General features: G+C 39.6%; 1 protein-coding gene across 1 annotated transcript in view; it reads left to right on the forward strand.

The window, feature by feature from the left end:
* Positions 1–6,892, forward strand: part of LOC124025592 (caskin-1) — a gene marked incomplete at its 3' end in the record, with an annotated part of 60,589 nt that extends 53,697 nt beyond the window's left edge. The window contains exon 10 of the mRNA XM_046338951.1: positions 6,775–6,892. Coding sequence (XP_046194907.1) covers positions 6,775–6,892 — 118 coding nt within the window. The remainder of the gene's footprint in view (positions 1–6,774) is intronic.
* Between the last annotated feature and the right edge of the window lie 13,229 nt (positions 6,893–20,121).

The raw sequence follows: 20,121 nt of genomic DNA on the forward strand, positions 1-20,121 counted from the left end.
TAACAGGAACAGAAGGATATAGGATAGGTACAGGAGATAACAGGAACAGTTAGAGAAGGATGGGTACAGGAGATAACAGGAACAGATAGAGAAGGATAGAGTATAAATACAGGAGATAACAGGAACAGGTAGAGAAGGATAAATACAGGAGATAACAGGAACAGTTAGAGAAGGATATATACAGGAGATAACAGGAACAGTTAGAGAAGGATAAATACAGGAGATAACAGGGACAGGTAGAGAAGGATAGAGGATAGATACAGGAGATAACAGGAACAGAAGGATAGAGGATAGGTACAGGAGATAACAGGAACAGGTAGAGAAGGATAGAGGATAGATACAGGAGATAACAGGAACAGGTAGAGAAGGATAGAGGATAGGTACAGGAGATAACAGGAACAGAAGGATATAGGATAGGTACAGGAGATAACAGGAACAGTTAGAGAAGGATGGGTACAGGAGATAACAGGAACAGGTAGAGAAGGATAGAGGATAAATACAGGAGATAACAGGAACAGGTAGAGAAGGATAAATACAGGAGATAACAGGAACAGTTAGAGAAGGATATATACAGGAGATACCAGGAACAGTTAGAGAAGGATAAATACAGGAGATAACAGGGACAGGTAGAGAAGGATAGAGGATAGATACAGGAGATAACAGGAACAGAAGGATAGAGGATAGGTACAGGAGATAACAGGAACAGGTAGAGAAGGATAGAGGATAGATACAGGAGATAACAGGAACAGGTAGAGAAGGATAGAGGATAGGTACAGGAGATAACAGGAACAGAAGGATATAGGATAGGTACAGGAGATAACAGGAACAGTTAGAGAAGGATGGGTACAGGAGATAACAGGAACAGGTAGAGAAGGATAGAGGATAGGTACAGGAGATAACAGGAACAGTTAGAGAAGGATAGAGGATAGATACAGGAGATAACAGGAACAGGTAGAGGAGGGTAGATGATAGGTACAGGAGATAACAGGAACAGGTAGAGAAGGATAGAGGATAAATACAGGAGATAACAGGGACAGGTAGAGAAGGATAGAGGATATATACAGGAGATAACAGGGACAGGTAGAGAAGGATAGAGGATAGGTACAGTAGATAACAGCAACAGGTAGAGGAGGATAGAGGATAGGTACAGGAGATAACAGGAACAGGTAGAGAAGGATAGAGGATAAATACAGGAGATAACAGGGACAGGTAGAGAAGGATAGAGGATAGGTACAGGAGATAACAGCAACAGGTAGAGGAGGATAGAGGATAGGTACAGGAGATAACAGGAACAGGTAGAGAAGGATAGAGGATAGATACAGGAGATAACAGGAACAGAAGGATAGAGGATATATACAGGAGATAACATGAACAGGTAGAGAAGGATAGAGGATAGATACAGGCGATAACAGGAACAGGTAGAGAAGGATAGAGGATAGGTACAGGAGATAACAGGAACAGAAGGATATAGGATAGGTACAGGAGATAACAGGAACAGGTAGAGAAGGATAGAGGATAAATACAGGAGATAACAGGAACAGGTAGAGAAGGATAAATACAGGAGATAACAGGAACAGGTAGAGAATGATATATACAGGAGATAACAGGAACAGTTAGAGAAGGATAAATACAGGAGATAACAGGGACAGGTAGAGAAGGATAGAGGATAGGTACAGGAGATAAGAGCAACAGGTAGAGGAGGATAGAGGATAGGTACAGGAGATAACAGGTAGAGAAGGATAGAGGATAAATACAGGAGATAACTGGCACAGGTAGAGAAGGATAAATACAGGAGATAACAGGAACAGGTAGAGAAGGATAGAGGATAGGTACAGGAGATAACAGGAACAGGTAGAGAAGGATAAATACAGGAGATAACAGGCACAGGTAGAGAAGGATAAATACAGGAGATAACAGGAACAGGTAGAGAAGGATAGAGGATAGGTACAGGAGATAACAGGAACAGGTAGAGAAGGATAGAGGATAGGTACAGGAGATAACAGGAACAGGTAGAGAAGGATAGAGGATAGGTACAGGAGATAACAGGAACAGGTAGAGAAGGATAGAGGATAGGTACAGGAGATAACAGGAACAGGTAGAGAAGGATAGAGGATAGGTACAGGAGATAACAGGAACAGGTAGAGAAGGATAGAGGATAGGTACAGGAGATAACAGGAACAGGTAGAGAAGGATAGAGGATAGGTACAGGAGATAACAGGAACAGGTAGAGAAGGATAGAGGATAGGTACAGGAGATAACAGGAACAGAGGAGATAACAGAACAGGTAGAGAAGGATAGAGGATAGATACAGGAGATAACAGGAACAGGTAGAGAAGGATAGAGGATAGGTACAGGAGATAACAGGAACAGAAGGATAGAGGATAGGTACAGGAGATAACAGGAACAGGTAGAGAAGGATAGAGGATAGGTACAGGAGATAACAGGAACAGGTAGAGAAGGATAAATACAGGAGATAGGAACAGGTAGAGAATATAAATACAGGAGATAACAGGGACAGGTAGAGAAGGATAGAGGATAGGTACAGGAGATAACAGGAACAGGTAGAGAAGGATAGAGGATAGGTACAGGAGATAACAGGAACAGGTAGAGGATAGGATAGAGGAACAGTAGAGAAGGATAAATACAGGAGATAACAGGAACAGGTAGAGAAGGATAGAGGATAGGTACAGGAGATAACAGCAACAGGTAGATAACAGGTACAACAGGTAGAGAAGGATAAATACAGGAGGATAGAGTAAATACAGGAGATAACAGGAACAGGTAGAGAAGGATAGAGGATAGGTACAGGAGATAACAGGAACAGGTAGAGAAGGATAGAGGATAGGTACAGGAGATAACAGGAACAGTTAGAGAAGGATAGAGGATAGGTACAGGAGATAGCATGAACAGGTAGAGAAGGATAGAGGATAGATACAGGAGATAACAGGAACAGGTAGAGAAGGATAGAGGATAGATACAGGAGATAACAGGAACAGAAGGATAGAGGATATATACAGGAACAGGTAGAGAAGGATAGAGGATAGATACAGGAGATAACAGGAACAGGTAGAGAAGGATAGAGGATAGGTACAGGAGATAACAGGAACAGAAGGATATAGGATAGGTACAGGAGATAACAGGAACAGGTAGAGAAGGATAGAGGATAAATACAGGAGATAACAGGAACAGGTAGAGAAGGATATATACAGGAGATAACAGGAACAGTTAGAGAAGGATAAATACAGGAGATAACAGGAACAGGTAGAGAAGGATAATACAGGAGATAACAGGGACAGGTAGAGAAGGATAGAGGATAGGTACAGGAGATAACAGCAACAGGTAGAGGAGGATAGAGGATAGGTACAGGAGATAACAGGAACAGAGAGGATAGAGATAAATACAGGAGATAACTGGCACAGGTAGAGAAGGATAAATACAGGAGATAACAGGAACAGGTAGAGAAGGATAGAGGATAGGTACAGGAGATAACAGGAACAGGTAGAGAAGGATAGGATAAATACAGGAGATAACAGGAACAGGTAGAGAAGGATAGAGGATAGGTACAGGAGATAACAGGAACAGGTAGAGAAGGATAGAGGATAGGTACAGGAGATAACAGGAACAGGTTAGAGAAGGATAGAACAGGAGATAGAAACAGGTAGAGAAGGATAGAGGATAGATACAGGAGATAACAGGAACAGGTAGAGAAGGATAGAGGATAGGTACAGGAGATAACAGGAACAGGTAGAGAAGGATAGAGGATAGGTACAGGAGATAACAGGAACAGGTAGAGAAGGATAGAGGATAGGTACAGGAGATAACAGGAACAGGTAGAGAAGGATAGAGGATAGGTATAGATAACAGGAACAGTTAGAGAAGGATAGAGGATAGGTACAGGAGATAACAGAACAGGTAGAGAAGGATAGAGGATAGATACAGGAGATAACAGGAACAGGTAGAGAAGGATAGAGGATAGGTACAGGAGATAACAGGAACAGAAGGATATAGGATAGTTGTTCTGGAGATAACAGGAACAGGTAGAGAAGGATAGAGGATAAATACAGGAGATAACAGGAACAGGTAGAGAAGGATAAATACAGGAGATAACAGGAACAGTTAGAGAAGGATATATACAGGAGATAACAGGAACAGTTAGAGAAGGATAAATACAGGAGATAACAGGGACAGGTAGAGAAGGATAGAGGATAGGTACAGGAGATAACAGCAACAGGTAGAGGAGGATAGAGGATAGGTACAGGAGATAACAGGAACAGGTAGAGAAGGATAGAGGATAAATACAGGAGATAACTGGCACAGGTAGAGAAGGATAAATACAGGAGATAACAGGAACAGGTAGAGAAGGATAGAGGATAGATACAGGAGATAACAGCAACAGGTAGATGAGGATAGAGGATAGGTACAGGAGATAACAGGAACAGGTAGAGAAGGATAGAGGATAGGTACAGGAGATAACAGGAACAGGTAGAGAAGGATAGAGGATAGGTACAGGAGATAACAGGAACAGGTAGAGAATGATAAATACAGGAGATAACAGGAACAGTTAGAGAAGGATAGAGGATCGATACAGGAGATAACAGGAACAGGTAGAGAAGGATAAATACAGGAGATAATTGGCACAGTTAGAGAAGGATAGAGGATAGGTACAGGAGATAACAGGAACAGTTAGAGAAGGATAAATACAGGAGATAACAGGAACAGTTAGAGAATGATAGAGGATCAGTTACAGGAGATAACAGTTTATTATATTGTACTCTATTGTTCTGTTCTCTGTTTATTATATTCTACTCTATTGTACTCTATTGTTCTGTTCTCTGTTTATTATATTCTACTCTATTGTTCTGTTCTCTGTTTATTATATTCTACTCTATTGTTCTGTGTTCTCTGTTTATTATATTCTACTCTATTCTTCTGTTCTCTGTTTATTATATTCTACTCTATTCTTCTATTCTCTGTTTATTATATTATATGTTTATTATATTCTACTCTATTGTTCTGTTCTCTGTTTATTATATTCTACTCTATTCTACTGTTCTCTGTTTATTATATTCTCCTCTATTGTTCTGTTCTATGTTTATTATATTCTACTCTATTCTACTGTTCTCTGTTTATTATATTCTACTCTATTCTACTCTATTCTACTGTTCTCTGTTTATTATATTCTACTCTATTCTACTCTATTCTACTCTATTCTACTCTATTCTACTGTTCTCTGTTTATTATATTCTACTCTATTGTTCTGTTCTCTGTTTATTATATTCTACTCTATTGTTCTGTTCTCTGTTTATTATATTCTACTCTATTGTTCTGTTCTCTGTTTATTATATTCTACTCTATTCTTCTGTTCTCTGTTTATTATATTCTACTCTATTGTTCTGTTCTCTGTTTATTATATTCTACTCTATTCTTCTGTTCTCTGTTAATTATATTCTACTGTTCTCTGTTTATTATATTCTACTCTATTCTACTGTTCTCTGTTTATTATATTCTACTCTATTCTTCTGTTCTCTGTTTATTATATTCTACTCTATTCTACTGTTCTCTGTTTATTATATTCTACTCTATTGTTCTGTTCTCTGTTTATTATATTCTACTCTATTGTTCTGTTCTCTGTTTATTATATTCTACTCTATTCTTCTGTTCTCTGTTTATTATATTCTACTCTATTGTTCTGTTCTCTGTTTATTATATTCTACTCTATATTGTACTCTATTGTTCTACTGTTCTCTGTTTATTATATTCTACTCTATGTTCTGTTCTCTGTTTATTATATTCTACTCTATTGTTCTGTTCTCTGTTTATTATATTCTACTCTATTCTACTGTTCTCTGTTTATTATATTCTACTCTATTCTACTGTTCTCTGTTTATTATATTCTACTCTATTCTACTGTTCTCTGTTTATTATATTCTACTCTATTCTACTGTTCTCTGTTTATTATATTCTACTCTCTATTCTACTGTTCTCTGTTTATTATATTCTACTCTATTCTACTGTTCTCTGTTTATTATATTCTACTCTATTCTACTCTATTATATTCTACTCTATTGTTCTGTTCTCTGTTTATTATATTCTACTCTATTCTACTGTTCTCTGTTTATTATATTCTACCTACTATTCTACTGTTCTCTGTTTATTATATTCTACTCTATTCTACTGTTCTCTGTTTATTATATTCTACTCTATTGTACTGTTCTCTGTTTATTATATTCTACTTATTCTACTGTTTTATATTTATTATATTCTACTCTATTCTACTGTTCTCTGTTTATTATATTCTACTCTATTCTACTGTTCTCTGTTTATTATATTCTACTCTATTCTTCTGTTCTCTGTTTATTATATTCTACTATATTCTACTGTTCTCTGTTAATTATATTCCTCTATTCTACTGTTCTCTGTTTATTATATTCTACTCTATTCTTCTGTTCTCTGTTTATTATATTCTACTCTATTCTTCTGTTCTCTGTTTATTATATTCTACTCTATTGTTCTGTTCTCTGTTTATTATATTCTACTCTATTCTACTGTTCTCTGTTATTATATTCTACTCTATTCTACTGTTCTCTGTTTATTATATTCTACTCTATTCTTCTGTTCTCTGTTTATTATATTCTACTCTATTCTTCTGTTCTCTGTTTATTATATTCTACTCTATTGTTCTGTTCTCTGTTTATTATATTCTACTCTATTCTACTGTTCTCTGTTTATTATATTCTACTCTGCCACGTTGAATTTATTTGTTTTCTCTGGCAGGTTCTCGAGCAGCATGTTGACGGGCGCTGGAAGGGCTGTATCCATGACAACCGTACAGGAAATGACCGCGTGGGCTACTTCCCTTCTACAATAGTGGAGGTCATCAACAAGAGAACAGGTGTGTGTTTGTGTCTGTGTGCGTGCGGGTTCTTTTTGGGTTCTCGGGAATTATCCTTTAACCTGCAGTACAGCCCTGTTAGTCTAACCTGCAGTACAGCCCTGTTAGAGTCTAACCTGTAGTACAGCCCTGTTAGAGTCTAACCTGTAGTACAGCCCTGTTAGAGTCCTTTAACCTGCAGTACAGCCCTGTTAGAGTCTAACCTGTAGTACAGCCCTGTTAGAGTCCTTTAACCTGCAGTACAGCCCTGTTAGTCTAACCTGTAGTACAGCCCTGTTAGAGTCTAACCTGTAGTACAGCCCTGTTAGAGTCTAACCTGTAGTACAGCCCTGTTAGAGTCTAACCTGTAGTACAGCCCTGTTAGAGTCTAACCTGTAGTACAGCCCTGTTAGAGTCTAACCTACAGTACAGCCCTGTTAGAGTCTAACCTACAGTACAGCCCTGTTAGAGTCTAACCTGCAGTACAGCCCTGTTAGAGTCTAACCTGCAGTACAGCCCTGTTAGAGTCTAACCTGTAGTACAGCCCTGTTAGAGTCTAACCTGCAGTACAGCCCTATTAGAGTCTAACCTGCAGTACAGCCCTGTTAGAGTCCTTTAACCTGCAGTACAGCCCTGTTAGAGTCTAACCTGTAGTACAGCCCTGTTAGAGTCCTTTAACCTGCAGTACAGCCCTGTTAGTCTAACCTGCAGTACAGCCCTGTTAGAGTCTAACCTGCAGTACAGCCCTGTTAGAGTCTAACCTGTAGTACAGCCCTGTTAGAGTCTAACCTGTAGTACAGCCCTGTTAGAGTCTAACCTGTAGTACAGCCCTGTTAGAGTCTAACCTGCAGTACAGCCCTGTTAGAGTCTAACCTGCAGTACAGCCCTGTTAGAGTCTAACAGTACAGCCCTGTTAGAGTCTAACAGTACAGCCCTGTTAGAGTCTAACAGTACAGCCCTGTTAGAGTCTAACAGTACAGCCCTGTTAGAGTCTAACAGTACAGCCCTGTTAGAGTCTAACAGTACAGCCCTGTCAGAGTCTAACCTGCAGTACAGCCCTGTCAGAGTCTAACCTGCAGTACAGCCCTGTTAGAGTCTAACAGTACAGCCCTGTCAGAGTCTAACCTGCAGTACAGCCCTGTTAGAGTCTAACAGTACAGCCCTGTCAGAGTCTAACGTGCAGTACAGCCCTGTTAGAGTCATTTAACCTATAGTACAGCCCTGTGAGAGTCATTTAACCTGTAGTACAGCCCTGTTAGAGTCATTTATTATTATTATTATTATTATTATATATTATTTAACCTGTAGTACAGCCCTGTTAGAGTCTAACCTGTAGTACAGCCCTGTTAGAGTCCTTTAACCTGTAGTACAGCCCTGTTAGAGTCATTTAACCTGTAGTACAGCCCTGTTAGAGTCTAACCTGTAGTACAGCCCTGTTAGAGTCTAACCTGTAGTACAGCCCTGTTAGAGTCTAACCTGCAGTACAGCCCTGTTAGAGTCTAACCTGTAGTACAGCCCTGTTAGAGTCTAACCTGCAGTACAGCCCTGTTAGAGTCTAACAGTACAGCAGCAGCACCTCCTGTGACAAGCACCAACCTCCTGTTGACTGACCTCCGTCTACTAAAAAGGAAAATCAGCCCTGCATTGTCTACTGCTGACTGGACCGTGTGAGAGGGAGCTAAGCTACCAGTCTGATACAGCTCTATCTATCAACCAGCCTGCATTGTCTACTGCTGACTGGACCGTGTGAATAGGTGCTGTTCCGCGACTGAACCAGTAGAGGGAGCTAAGCTACCAGTCTGATACAGCTCTATCTATCAACCAGCCTGCATTGTCTACTGCTGACTGGACCGTGTGACTAGGTGCTGTTCCACGACTGAACCAGTAGAGGGAGCTAAGCTACCAGTCTGATACAGCTCTATCTATCAACCAGCCTGCATTGTCTACTGCTGACTGGACCGTGTGACTAGGTGCTGTTCCACGACTGAACCAGTAGAGGGAGCTAAGCTACCAGTCTGATATTTTTTTATTTCACCTTTATTTAACCAGGTAGGCTAGTTGAGAACAAGTTCTCATTTGCAACTGCGACCTGGCCAAGATAAAGCATAGCAGTGTGAACAGACAACACAGAGTTACACATGGAGTAAACAATTAACAAGTCAATAACACAGTAGAAAAAATAAAGAGTCTATATACATTGTGTGCAAAAGGCATGAGGAGGTAGGGGAATAATTACAATATTGCAGATTAACACTGGAGTGATAAATGATTAGATGGTCATGTACACCTAGTGGTGTCATATCTATATCTAGTGGTGTCATATCTATATCTAGTGGTGTCATATCTATATCTAGTGGTGTCATATCTATATCTAGTGGTGTCATATCTATATCTAGTGGTGTCATATCTATATCTAGTGGTGTCATATCTATATCTAGTGGTGTCATATCTATATCTAGTGGTGTCATATCTATATCTAGTGGTGTCATATCTATATCTAGTGGTGTCATATCTATATCTAGTGGTGTCATATCTATATCTAGTGGTGTCATATCTATATCTAGTGGTGTCATATCTATATCTAGTGGTGTCATATCTATATCTAGTGGTGTCATATCTATATCTAGTGGTGTCATATCTATATCTAGTGGTGTCATATCTATATCTAGTGGTGTCATATCTATATCTAGTGGTGTCATATCTATATCTAGTGGTGTCATATCTATATCTAGTGGTGTCATATCTATATCTAGTGGTGTCATATCTATATCTAGTGGTGTCATATCTATATCTAGTGGTGTCATATCTATATCTATATCTAGTGGTGTCATATCTATATCTAGTGGTGTCATATCTACATCTAGTGGTGTCATATCTATATCTAGTGGTGTCATATCTATATCTAGTGGTGTCATATCTATATCTAGTGGTGTCATATCTATATCTAGTGGTGTCATATCTATATCTATATCTAGTGGTGTCATATCTATATCTAGTGGTGTCATATCTATATCTAGTGGTGTCATATCTATATCTAGTGGTGTCATATCTATATCTAGTGGTGTCATATCTATATCTAGTGGTGTCATATCTATATCTATATCTAGTGGTGTCATATCTATATCTAGTGGTGTCATATCTATACCTAGTGGTGTCATATCTATATCTAGTGGTGTCATATCTATATCTAGTGGTGTCATATCTATATCTAGTGGTGTCATATCTAGTGGTGTCATATCTATATCTAGTGGTGTCATATCTATATCTAGTGGTGTCATATCTATATCTAGTGGTGTCATATCTATATCTAGTGGTGTCATATCTATATCTAGTGGTGTCATATCTATATCTAGTGGTGTCATATCTATATCTAGTGGTGTCATATCTATATCTAGTGGTGTCATATCTATATCTAGTGGTGTCATATCTATATCTAGTGGTGTCATATCTATATCTAGTGGTGTCATATCTATATCTAGTGGTGTCATATCTATATCTAGTGGTGTCATATCTATATCTAGTGGTGTCATATCTATATCTAGTGGTGTCATATCTATATCTAGTGGTGTCATATCTAGTGGTGTCATATCTATATCTAGTGGTGTCATATCTATATCTAGTGGTGTCATATCTATATCTAGTGGTGTCATATCTATATCTAGTGGTGTCATATCTATATCTAGTGGTGTCATATCTATATCTAGTGGTGTCATATCTATATCTAGTGGTGTCATATCTATATCTAGTGGTGTCATATCTAGTGGTGTCATATCTATATCTAGTGGTGTCATATCTATATCTAGTGGTGTCATATCTATATCTAGTGGTGTCATATCTATATCTAGTGGTGTCATATCTATATCTAGTGGTGTCATATCTATATCTAGTGGTGTCATATCTATATCTAGTGGTGTCATATCTATATCTAGTGGTGTCATATCTATATCTAGTGGTGTCATATCTATATCTAGTGGTGTCATATCTAGTGGTGTCATATCTATATCTAGTGGTGTCATATCTATATCCTAGTGGTGTCATATCTATACCTAGTGGTGTCATATCTATATCTAGTGGTGTCATATCTATATCTAGTGGTGTCATATCTATATCTAGTGGTGTCATATCTATATCTAGTGGTGTCATATCTAGATCTAGTGGTGTCATATCTATATCTAGTGGTGTCATATCTATATCTAGTGGTGTCATATCTATATCTAGTGGTGTCATATCTAGTGGTGTCATATCTATATCTAGTGGTGTCATATCTATATCTAGTGGTGTCATATCTATATCTAGTGGTGTCATATCTATATCTAGTGGTGTCATATCTATATCTAGTGGTGTCATATCTATATCTAGTGGTGTCATATCTATATCTAGTGGTGTCATATCTATATCTAGTGGTGTCATATCTATATCTAGTGGTGTCATATCTATATCTAGTGGTGTCATATCTATATCTAGTGGTGTCATATCTATATCTAGTGGTGTCATATCTATATCTAGTGGTGTCATATCTATATCTAGTGGTGTCATATCTATATCTAGTGGTGTCATATCTATATCTAGTGGTGTCATATCTATATCTATGGTGTCTATATCTCATATCTATATCTAGTGGTGTCATATCTATATCTAGTGGTGTCTATATCTATATCTATATCTAGTGGTGTCATATCTATATCTAGTGGTGTCATATCTATATCTAGTGGTGTCATATCTATATCTAGTGGTGTCATATCTATATCTAGTGGTGTCATATCTATATCTAGTGGTGTCATATCTATATCTAGTGGTGTCATATCTATATCTAGTGGTGTCATATCTATATCTAGTGGTGTCATATCTATATCTAGTGGTGTCATATCTATATCTAGTGGTGTCATATCTATATCTAGTGGTGTCATATCTATATCTAGTGGTGTCATATCTATATCTAGTGGTGTCATATCTATATCTAGTGGTGTCATATCTATATCTAGTGGTGTCATATCTATATCTAGTGGTGTCATATCTATATCTAGTGGTGTCATATCTATATCTAGTGGTGTCATATCTATATCTAGTGGTGTCATATCTATATCTAGTGGTGTCATATCTATATCTAGTGGTGTCATATCTATATCTAGTGGTGTCATATCTATATCTAGTGGTGTCATATCTATATCTAGTGGTGTCATATCTATATCTAGTGGTGTCATATCTATATCTAGTGGTGTCATATCTATATCTAGTGGTGTCATATCTATATCTAGTGGTGTCATATCTATATCTAGTGGTGTCATATCTATATCTAGTGGTGTCATATCTATATCTAGTGGTGTCATATCTATATCTAGTGGTGTCATATCTATATCTAGTGGTGTCATATCTAGTGGTGTATATCTAGTGGTGTCATATCTATATCTAGTGGTGTCATATCTATATCTAGTGGTGTCATATCTATATCTAGTGGTGTCATATCTATATCTAGTGGTGTCATATCTATATCTAGTGGTGTCATATCTATATCTAGTGGTGTCATATCTATATCTAGTGGTGTCATATCTATATCTAGTGGTGTCATATCTAGTGGTGTCATATCTATATCTAGTGGTGTCATATCTATATCTAGTGGTGTCATATCTATATCTAGTGGTGTCATATCTATATCTAGTGGTGTCATATCTATATCTTGTGGGTCTGTATCTAGTGGTGTCATATCTATATCTAGTGGTGTCATATCTATATATCTGTATCTTGTGGGGTCTGTATCTTGTGGGGTATATCTAGTCTGTATCTTGGGGGTCTGTATCTAGTGGTGTCATATCTTGGGGGTCTGTATCTATGGGTCTGTATCTTGGGGGTCTGTATCTGGTGTCATATCTGTATCTTGTGGGGTCATATCTATATCTGTAGTGGGGTCATATCTGTATCTAGTGGTGTCTGTACCTTGGGGGTCTGTACCTCTGTGGTGTCATATCTATATCTAGTGGTGTCATATCTATATCTAGTGGTGTCTGTATCTAGTGGTGTCATATCTATATCTAGTGGTGTCATATCTATATCTAGTGGTGTCATATCTATATCTAGTGGTGTCATATCTATATCTAGTGGTGTCATATCTATATCTAGTGGTGTCATATCTATATCTAGTGGTGTCATATCTATATCTAGTGGTGTCATATCTATATCTAGTGGTGTCATATCTATCTAGTGGTGTCATATCTATATCTAGTGGTGTCATATCTATATCTAGTGGTGTCATATCTATATCTAGTGGTGTCATATCTATATCTAGTGGTGTCATATCTATATCTAGTGGTGTCATATCTATATCTAGTGGTGTCATATCTATATCTAGTGGTGTCATATCTATATCTAGTGGTGTCATATCTATATCTAGTGGTGTCATATCTATATCTAGTGGTGTCATATCTAGTGGTGTCATATCTATATCTAGTGGTGTCATATCTATATCTAGTGGTGTCATATCTATATCTAGTGGTGTCATATCTATATCTAGTGGTGTCATATCTATATCTAGTGGTGTCATATCTATATCTAGTGGTGTCATATCTATATCTAGTGGTGTCATATCTATATCTAGTGGTGTCATATCTATATCTAGTGGTGTCATATCTATATCTAGTGGTGTCATATCTATATCTAGTGGTGTCATATCTATATCTAGTGGTGTCATATCTATATCTAGTGGTGTCATATCTAGTAGTGGTGTCATATCTATATCTAGTGGTGTCATATCTATATCTATATCTTGTGGTGTCATATCTATATCTAGTGGTCTGTATCTTATCTATATCTAGTGGTGTCATATCTATATCTAGTGGTGTCTATCTAGTGGTGTCATATCTATATCTAGTGGTGTCATATCTATATAGTGGTGTCATATCTAGTGGTGTCATATCTAGTGGTGTCTATCCTATCTAGTCTGGTGGTGTCATATCTATATCTAGTGGTGTCATATCTATATCTAGTGGTGTCATATCTATATCTAGTGGTGTCATATCTATATCTAGTGGTGTCATATCTATATCTAGTGGTGTCATATCTATATCTATATCTAGTGGTGTCATATCTATATCTAGTGGTGTCATATCTATATCTAGTGGTGTCATATCTACACCTAGTGGTGTCATATCTATATCTAGTGGTGTCATATCTATACCTAGTGGTGTCATATCTATATCTAGTGGTGTCATATCTATATCTAGTGGTGTCATATCTAGTGGTGTCATATCTATATCTAGTGGTGTCATATCTATACCTAGTGGTGTCATATCTATATCTAGTGGTGTCATATCTATATCTAGTGGTGTCATATCTATATCTAGTGGTGTCATATCTAGTGGTGTCATATCTATATCTAGTGGTGTCATATCTATATCTAGTGGTGTCATATCTATATCTATCTGTACCTTGTGGTGTCATTGGGGGTCTATATCTAGTGGTGTCTGTATATCTGTATCTAGTGGTGTCTATATCTAGTGGGGTCTATATCTATATCTTGGTGGGTCTGTATATCTCTGTATCTAGTGGGTCTGTCATATCTATATCTAGTGGTGTCATATCTATATCTAGTGGTGTCATATCTATATCTAGGGTCTGGTGTACCTTGGGGGTCTGTATCTATCTGTACCTAGTGGTGTCTGTATCTATATCTAGTGGTGTCATATCTATATCTAGTGGTGTCATATCTATATCTAGTATATCTAGTGGTGTCATATCTATATCTAGTGGTGTCATATCTATATCTAGTGGTGTCATATCTATATCTAGTGGTGTCATATCTATATCTAGTGGTGTCATATCTATATCTAGTGGTGTCATATCTAGTGGTGTCATATCTATATCTAGTGGTGTCATATCTATATCTAGTGGTGTCATATCTAGTGGTGTCATATCTATATCTAGTGGTGTCATATCTATATCTAGTGGTGTCATATCTATATCTAGTGGTGTCATATCTATATCTAGTGGTGTCATATCTATATCTAGTGGTGTCATATCTATATCTAGTGGTGTCATATCTATATCTAGTGGTGTCATATCTATATCTAGTGGTGTCATATCTATATCTATATCTAGTGGTGTCATATCTATATCTAGTGGTGTCATATCTATATCTAGTGGTGTCATATCTATATCTAGTGGTGTCATATCTATATCTAGTGGTGTCATATCTATATCTAGTGGTGTCATATCTATATCTAGTGGTGTCATATCTATATCTAGTGGTGTCATATCTATATCTAGTGGTGTCATATCTATATCTAGTGGTGTCATATCTAGTGGTGTCATATCTATATCTAGTGGTGTCATATCTATATCTAGTGGTGTCATATCTATATCTAGTGGTGTCATATCTAGTGGTGTCATATCTATATCTAGTGGTGTCATATCTATATCTAGTGGTGTCATATCTATATCTAGTGGTGTCATATCTATATCTAGTGGTGTCATATCTATATCTAGTGGTGTCATATCTATATCTAGTGGTGTCATATCTATATCTAGTGGTGTCATATCTATATCTAGTGGTGTCATATCTATATCTAGTGGTGTCATATCTATATCTAGTGGTGTCATATCTACACCTAGTGGTGTCATATCTAGTGGTGTCATATCTATATCTAGTGGTGTCATATCTATATCTAGTGGTGTCATATCTATATCTAGTGGTGTCATATCTATATCTAGTGGTGTCATATCTATATCTATATCTAGTGGTGTCATATCTATATCTAGTGGTGTCATATCTATATCTAGTGGTGTCATATCTATATCTATATCTAGTGGTGTCATATCTATATCTAGTGGTGTCATATCTATATCTAGTGGTGGCATATCTATATCTAGTGGTGTCATATCTACACCTAGTGGTGTCATATCTAGTGGTGTCATATCTATATCTAGTGGTGTCATATCTATATCTAGTGGTGTCATATCTATATCTAGTGGTGTCATATCTATATCTAGTGGTGTCATATCTAGTGGTGTCATATCTATATCTAGTGGTGTCATATCTATATCTAGTGGTGTCATATCTATATCTATATCTAGTGGTGTCATATCTGTATCTAGTGGTGTCATATCTATATCTAGTGGTGTCATATCTATATCTAGTGGTGTCATATCTACACCTAGTGGTGTCATATCTATATCTAGTGGTGTCATATCTATATCTAGTGGTGTCATATCTAGATCTAGTGGTGTCATATCTACACCTAGTGGTGTCATATCTATATCTAGTGGTGTCATATCTATATCTAGTGGTGTCATATCTACACCTAGTGGTGTCATATCTATATCTAGTGGTGTCATATCTATATCTAGTGGTGTCATATCTATATCTAGTGGTGTCATATCTATACCTAGTGGTGTCATATCTATATCTAGTGGTGTCATATCTATATCTAGTGGTGTCATATCTACACCTAGTGGTGTCATATCTATATCTAGTGGTGTCATATCTATATCTAGTGGTGTCATATCTATATCTAGTGGTGTCATATCTATATCTAGTGGTGTCATATCTATATCTAGTGGTGTCATATCTAGTGGTGTCATATATATATATATAGTGGTGTCATATCTATATCTAGTGGTGTCATATCTAGTGGTGTCATACCTAGTGGTGTCATATCTATATCTAGTGGTGTCATATCTACACCTAGTGGTGTCATATCTATATCTAGTGGTGTCATATCTATACCTAGTGGTGTCATATCTATATCTAGTGGTGTCATATCTATATCTAGTGGTGTCATATCTACACCTAGTGGTGTCATATCTATATCTAGTGGTGTCATATCTATATCTAGTGGTGTCATATCTACACCTAGTGGTGTCATATCTATATCTAGTGGTGTCATATCTATACCTAGTGGTGTCATATCTATATCTAGTGGTGTCATATCTATATCTAGTGGTGTCATATCTAGTGGTGTCATATCTATATCTAGTGGTGTCATATCTATACCTAGTGGTCTGTACATATCTATATCTAGGGGTCATCTGTATCTTGTGGTGTCATATCTATATCTTGTGGGTCTGTATCTTGTGGGGTCTGTATCTATCTGTATCTTGTGGGTCTGTATCTTGGGGGTCTATATCTTGGGGGTCTGTATCTTGGGGGTCTGTACCTTGGGGGTCTGTACCTTGGGGGTCTGTACCTTGGGGGTCTGTACCTTGGGGGTCTGTACCTTGGGGGTCTGTACCTTGGGGGGTCTGTACCTTGGGGGTCTGTACCTTGGGGGGTCTGTACCTTGGGGGTCTGTACCTTGGGGGTCTGTACCTTGGGGGTCTGTACCTTGGGGGTCTGTACCTTGGGGGTCTGTACCTTGGGGGGTCTGTACCTTGGGGGTCTGTACCTTGGGGGTCTGTACCTTGGGGGTCTGTACCTTGGGGGTCTGTACCTTGGGGGTCTGTACCTTGGGGGTCTGTACCTTGGGGGTCTGTACCTTGGGGTCTGGGGGTCTGTACCTTGGGGGTCTGTTTCTGTACCTTTGGGGGTCTGTACCTTGGGGGTCTGTCTGTCTTCCTGTTTTTCATGGTCTGTTTTGTTTCACATTGGGGGTCTGTTTTCTGTACACACACACACACTCACTCTTCTCACACCTGTCGGGGTCAGTTCACACACACACACACACACACACGCTGTTCCACGAACACACAAACACGCATGCAGTTCCACGAACACAAACAAACACACACACACACACGCAATTCCACGAACACACACGCACACACACACAGTTCCATTAATACACACCCACGCACACACACACATCCAGAGTACATAGTGTACGTAAGGCAGCTGTGTTCAGAGGGAGTTCACAGTTACATTCTCTCCTCCTCTCCTCCTTCCTCTCCTCTCCTCTCCTCTCCTCTCCTCTCCTCTCCTCTCCTCTCCTCTCCTCTCCTCTCCTCTCCTCTCCTCTCCTCTCCTCCTATCCTTCACCTCTCCTCTCCTCTCCTATCCTCTCTTCCTTCCATTCCTCTCCTCTTTCTATCCTTCACCTCTTCTCTCCTCTCCTATCGTCTCCTCCCTCCATTCCTCTCTTCCGTCCATTCCTCTCCTCTCTCCTTCATCCCTTCTCCTCTTCGCTCCTATCCTCTCCTCCTCCATTCCTCTCCTCTCTCCTTCAACCCTTCTCCTCTTCTCTCCTATCCTCTCCTCCCTCCATTCCTCTCTCATTCAACCCTTCTCCTCTTCTCTCCTATCCTCTCCTCCCTCCATTCCTCTCTCCTTCAACCCTTCTCCTCTTCTCTCCTATCCTCCTCCTCCTCCATTCCTCTCTCCTTCAACCCTTCTCCTCTTCTCTCCTATCCTCTCCTCCCTCCATTTCTCTCCTTCAACCCTTCTCCTCTTCTCTCCTATCTATCCTCTCCTCCCTCCATTCCTCTCTCCTTCCACCCTTCTCCTCTTCTCTCCTATCCTCTCCTCCCTCCATTCCTCTCCCCTTCCACCCTTCTCCTCTCCTCTTCTCTCCTATCCTCTCCTCCTCCATTCCTCTCTCCTTCCACCCTTCTCCTCTCCTATCCTCTCCTCCTCCATTCCTCTCCTCTCTCCTTCCACCCTTCTCCTTCTCTCCTATCCTCTCCTCCCTCCATTCCTCTCCTCTCTCCTTCCACCCTTCTCCTCTTCTCTCCTCCCCCTCCATTCCTCTCCTCTCTCCTTCCACCCTTCTCCCCTTCTCTCCTATCCTCTCCTCCCTCCATTCCTCTCCTTTCCTTCCATTCCTCTCCTCCTCTCCTCCCTTCTCCTCCCTCCATTCCTCTTTTCCTATTCCTCTCCTCTTCCTTCCATTCCCTCTTCTCTCCTCTCCTCTCTCCTCCCTCCCTCCATTCCTCTCTCCTTCAACCCTCCCTCTTCTCTCCTCCTCTCCTCTCTCCTCCATCCTCCTCTTCCATTCTCCTCTCCTCTCCATCCTCCCTCCCTCCTTCCTCCTTCCACCCTTCTCCTCTTCTCTCCTATCCTCTCCTCCCTCCATTCCTCTCTCTCTCCTTCCACCCTTCTCCTCTTCTCTCCTATCCTCTCCTCTCCTCCCTCCATTCCTCTCCTCTCTCCTTCCACCCTTCTCCTCTTCTCCTATCCTCTCCTCCCTCCATTCCTCTCCTCTCCTTCCACTCTTCTCCTCTATCCTCTCCTCTCCTCCCTCCATTCCTCTCCTCTCTCCTTCCACCCTTCTCCTCTCTCCTCTCCTCCCTCCATTCCTCTCCTCTCTCCTTCCACCCTTCTCCTCTTCTCTCCTCTCTCCATCCTAGTCACAGTCGTCTCTATTCCCTCCGTCCGTCTCCTCCCTCCATCTCTCTCTTTGTTCATCTCTCAATCCTAGTCACAGTCGTCTCTATTCCCTCCGTCCGTCTCCTCCCTCCATCTCTCTCTTTGTTCATCTCTCCATCCTAGTCACAGTCGTCTCTATTCCTTCCGTCTCCTCCTCCATCTCTCTTGTTCATCTCTAACATGTTACCGTGTTGATTGATTTGTGATTTAAGGTTTTTCATTGATTTAATTACAATTTTTTTTGTTTTTGTTGTTGTTTGTTTTTGTTTGTTTGTTGTCGTGTCATCGCCACGGTGATCGTATCTAGGGTTGCTGAGCACAGTCATTAACACCCAACAGTTTCAAAAGATACAGCTCGTTCCCACGCCGACGGTCGCCCCCGCCAACTCAGCGGTCGTCAACGGCAACGAAACCACGTTCCATCAGTTCCATATCCTGCCTCCTCCGCCTCCTCCACCTCCACATACCCATCAGCCACTGCTTCCACTATTCACTTCCTTTGGCTATAACAGGTCGCCCGTGACGACCCCAGGACACACCCCACCCCCAGGTACACGCCCCCCTCATACATTATTATTATTATTATTATTATATTATTTTATGTTATTATTATTATTATTATTATTATTATCCCCAAAGCTTTAAGGGGTGATGATTACCTATCTATGATCTAATATCTGATTGGCTCACCCACTCACCTCTCTGAGAGCTCTTTCTGGTGAGGTCATCCCTTGAGGTTTTCTATCTATGATCTAATATCTGATTGGCTCACCCACTCTCACCTCTCTGAGAGCTCTTCTGGTGAGGTCATCCCTTGAGGTTTTCTATCTATGATCTAATATCTGATTGGCTCACCCACTCACCTCTCTGAGAGCTCTTTCTGGTGAGGTCATCCCTTGAGGTTTTCTTCTATGATCTAATATCTGATTGGCTCACCCACTCTCACCTCTGAGAGCTCTTT

Source organism: Oncorhynchus gorbuscha, unplaced genomic scaffold (genome assembly GCF_021184085.1).
Source record: "Oncorhynchus gorbuscha isolate QuinsamMale2020 ecotype Even-year unplaced genomic scaffold, OgorEven_v1.0 Un_scaffold_2295, whole genome shotgun sequence".
Taxonomy (NCBI): domain Eukaryota; kingdom Metazoa; phylum Chordata; class Actinopteri; order Salmoniformes; family Salmonidae; genus Oncorhynchus; species Oncorhynchus gorbuscha.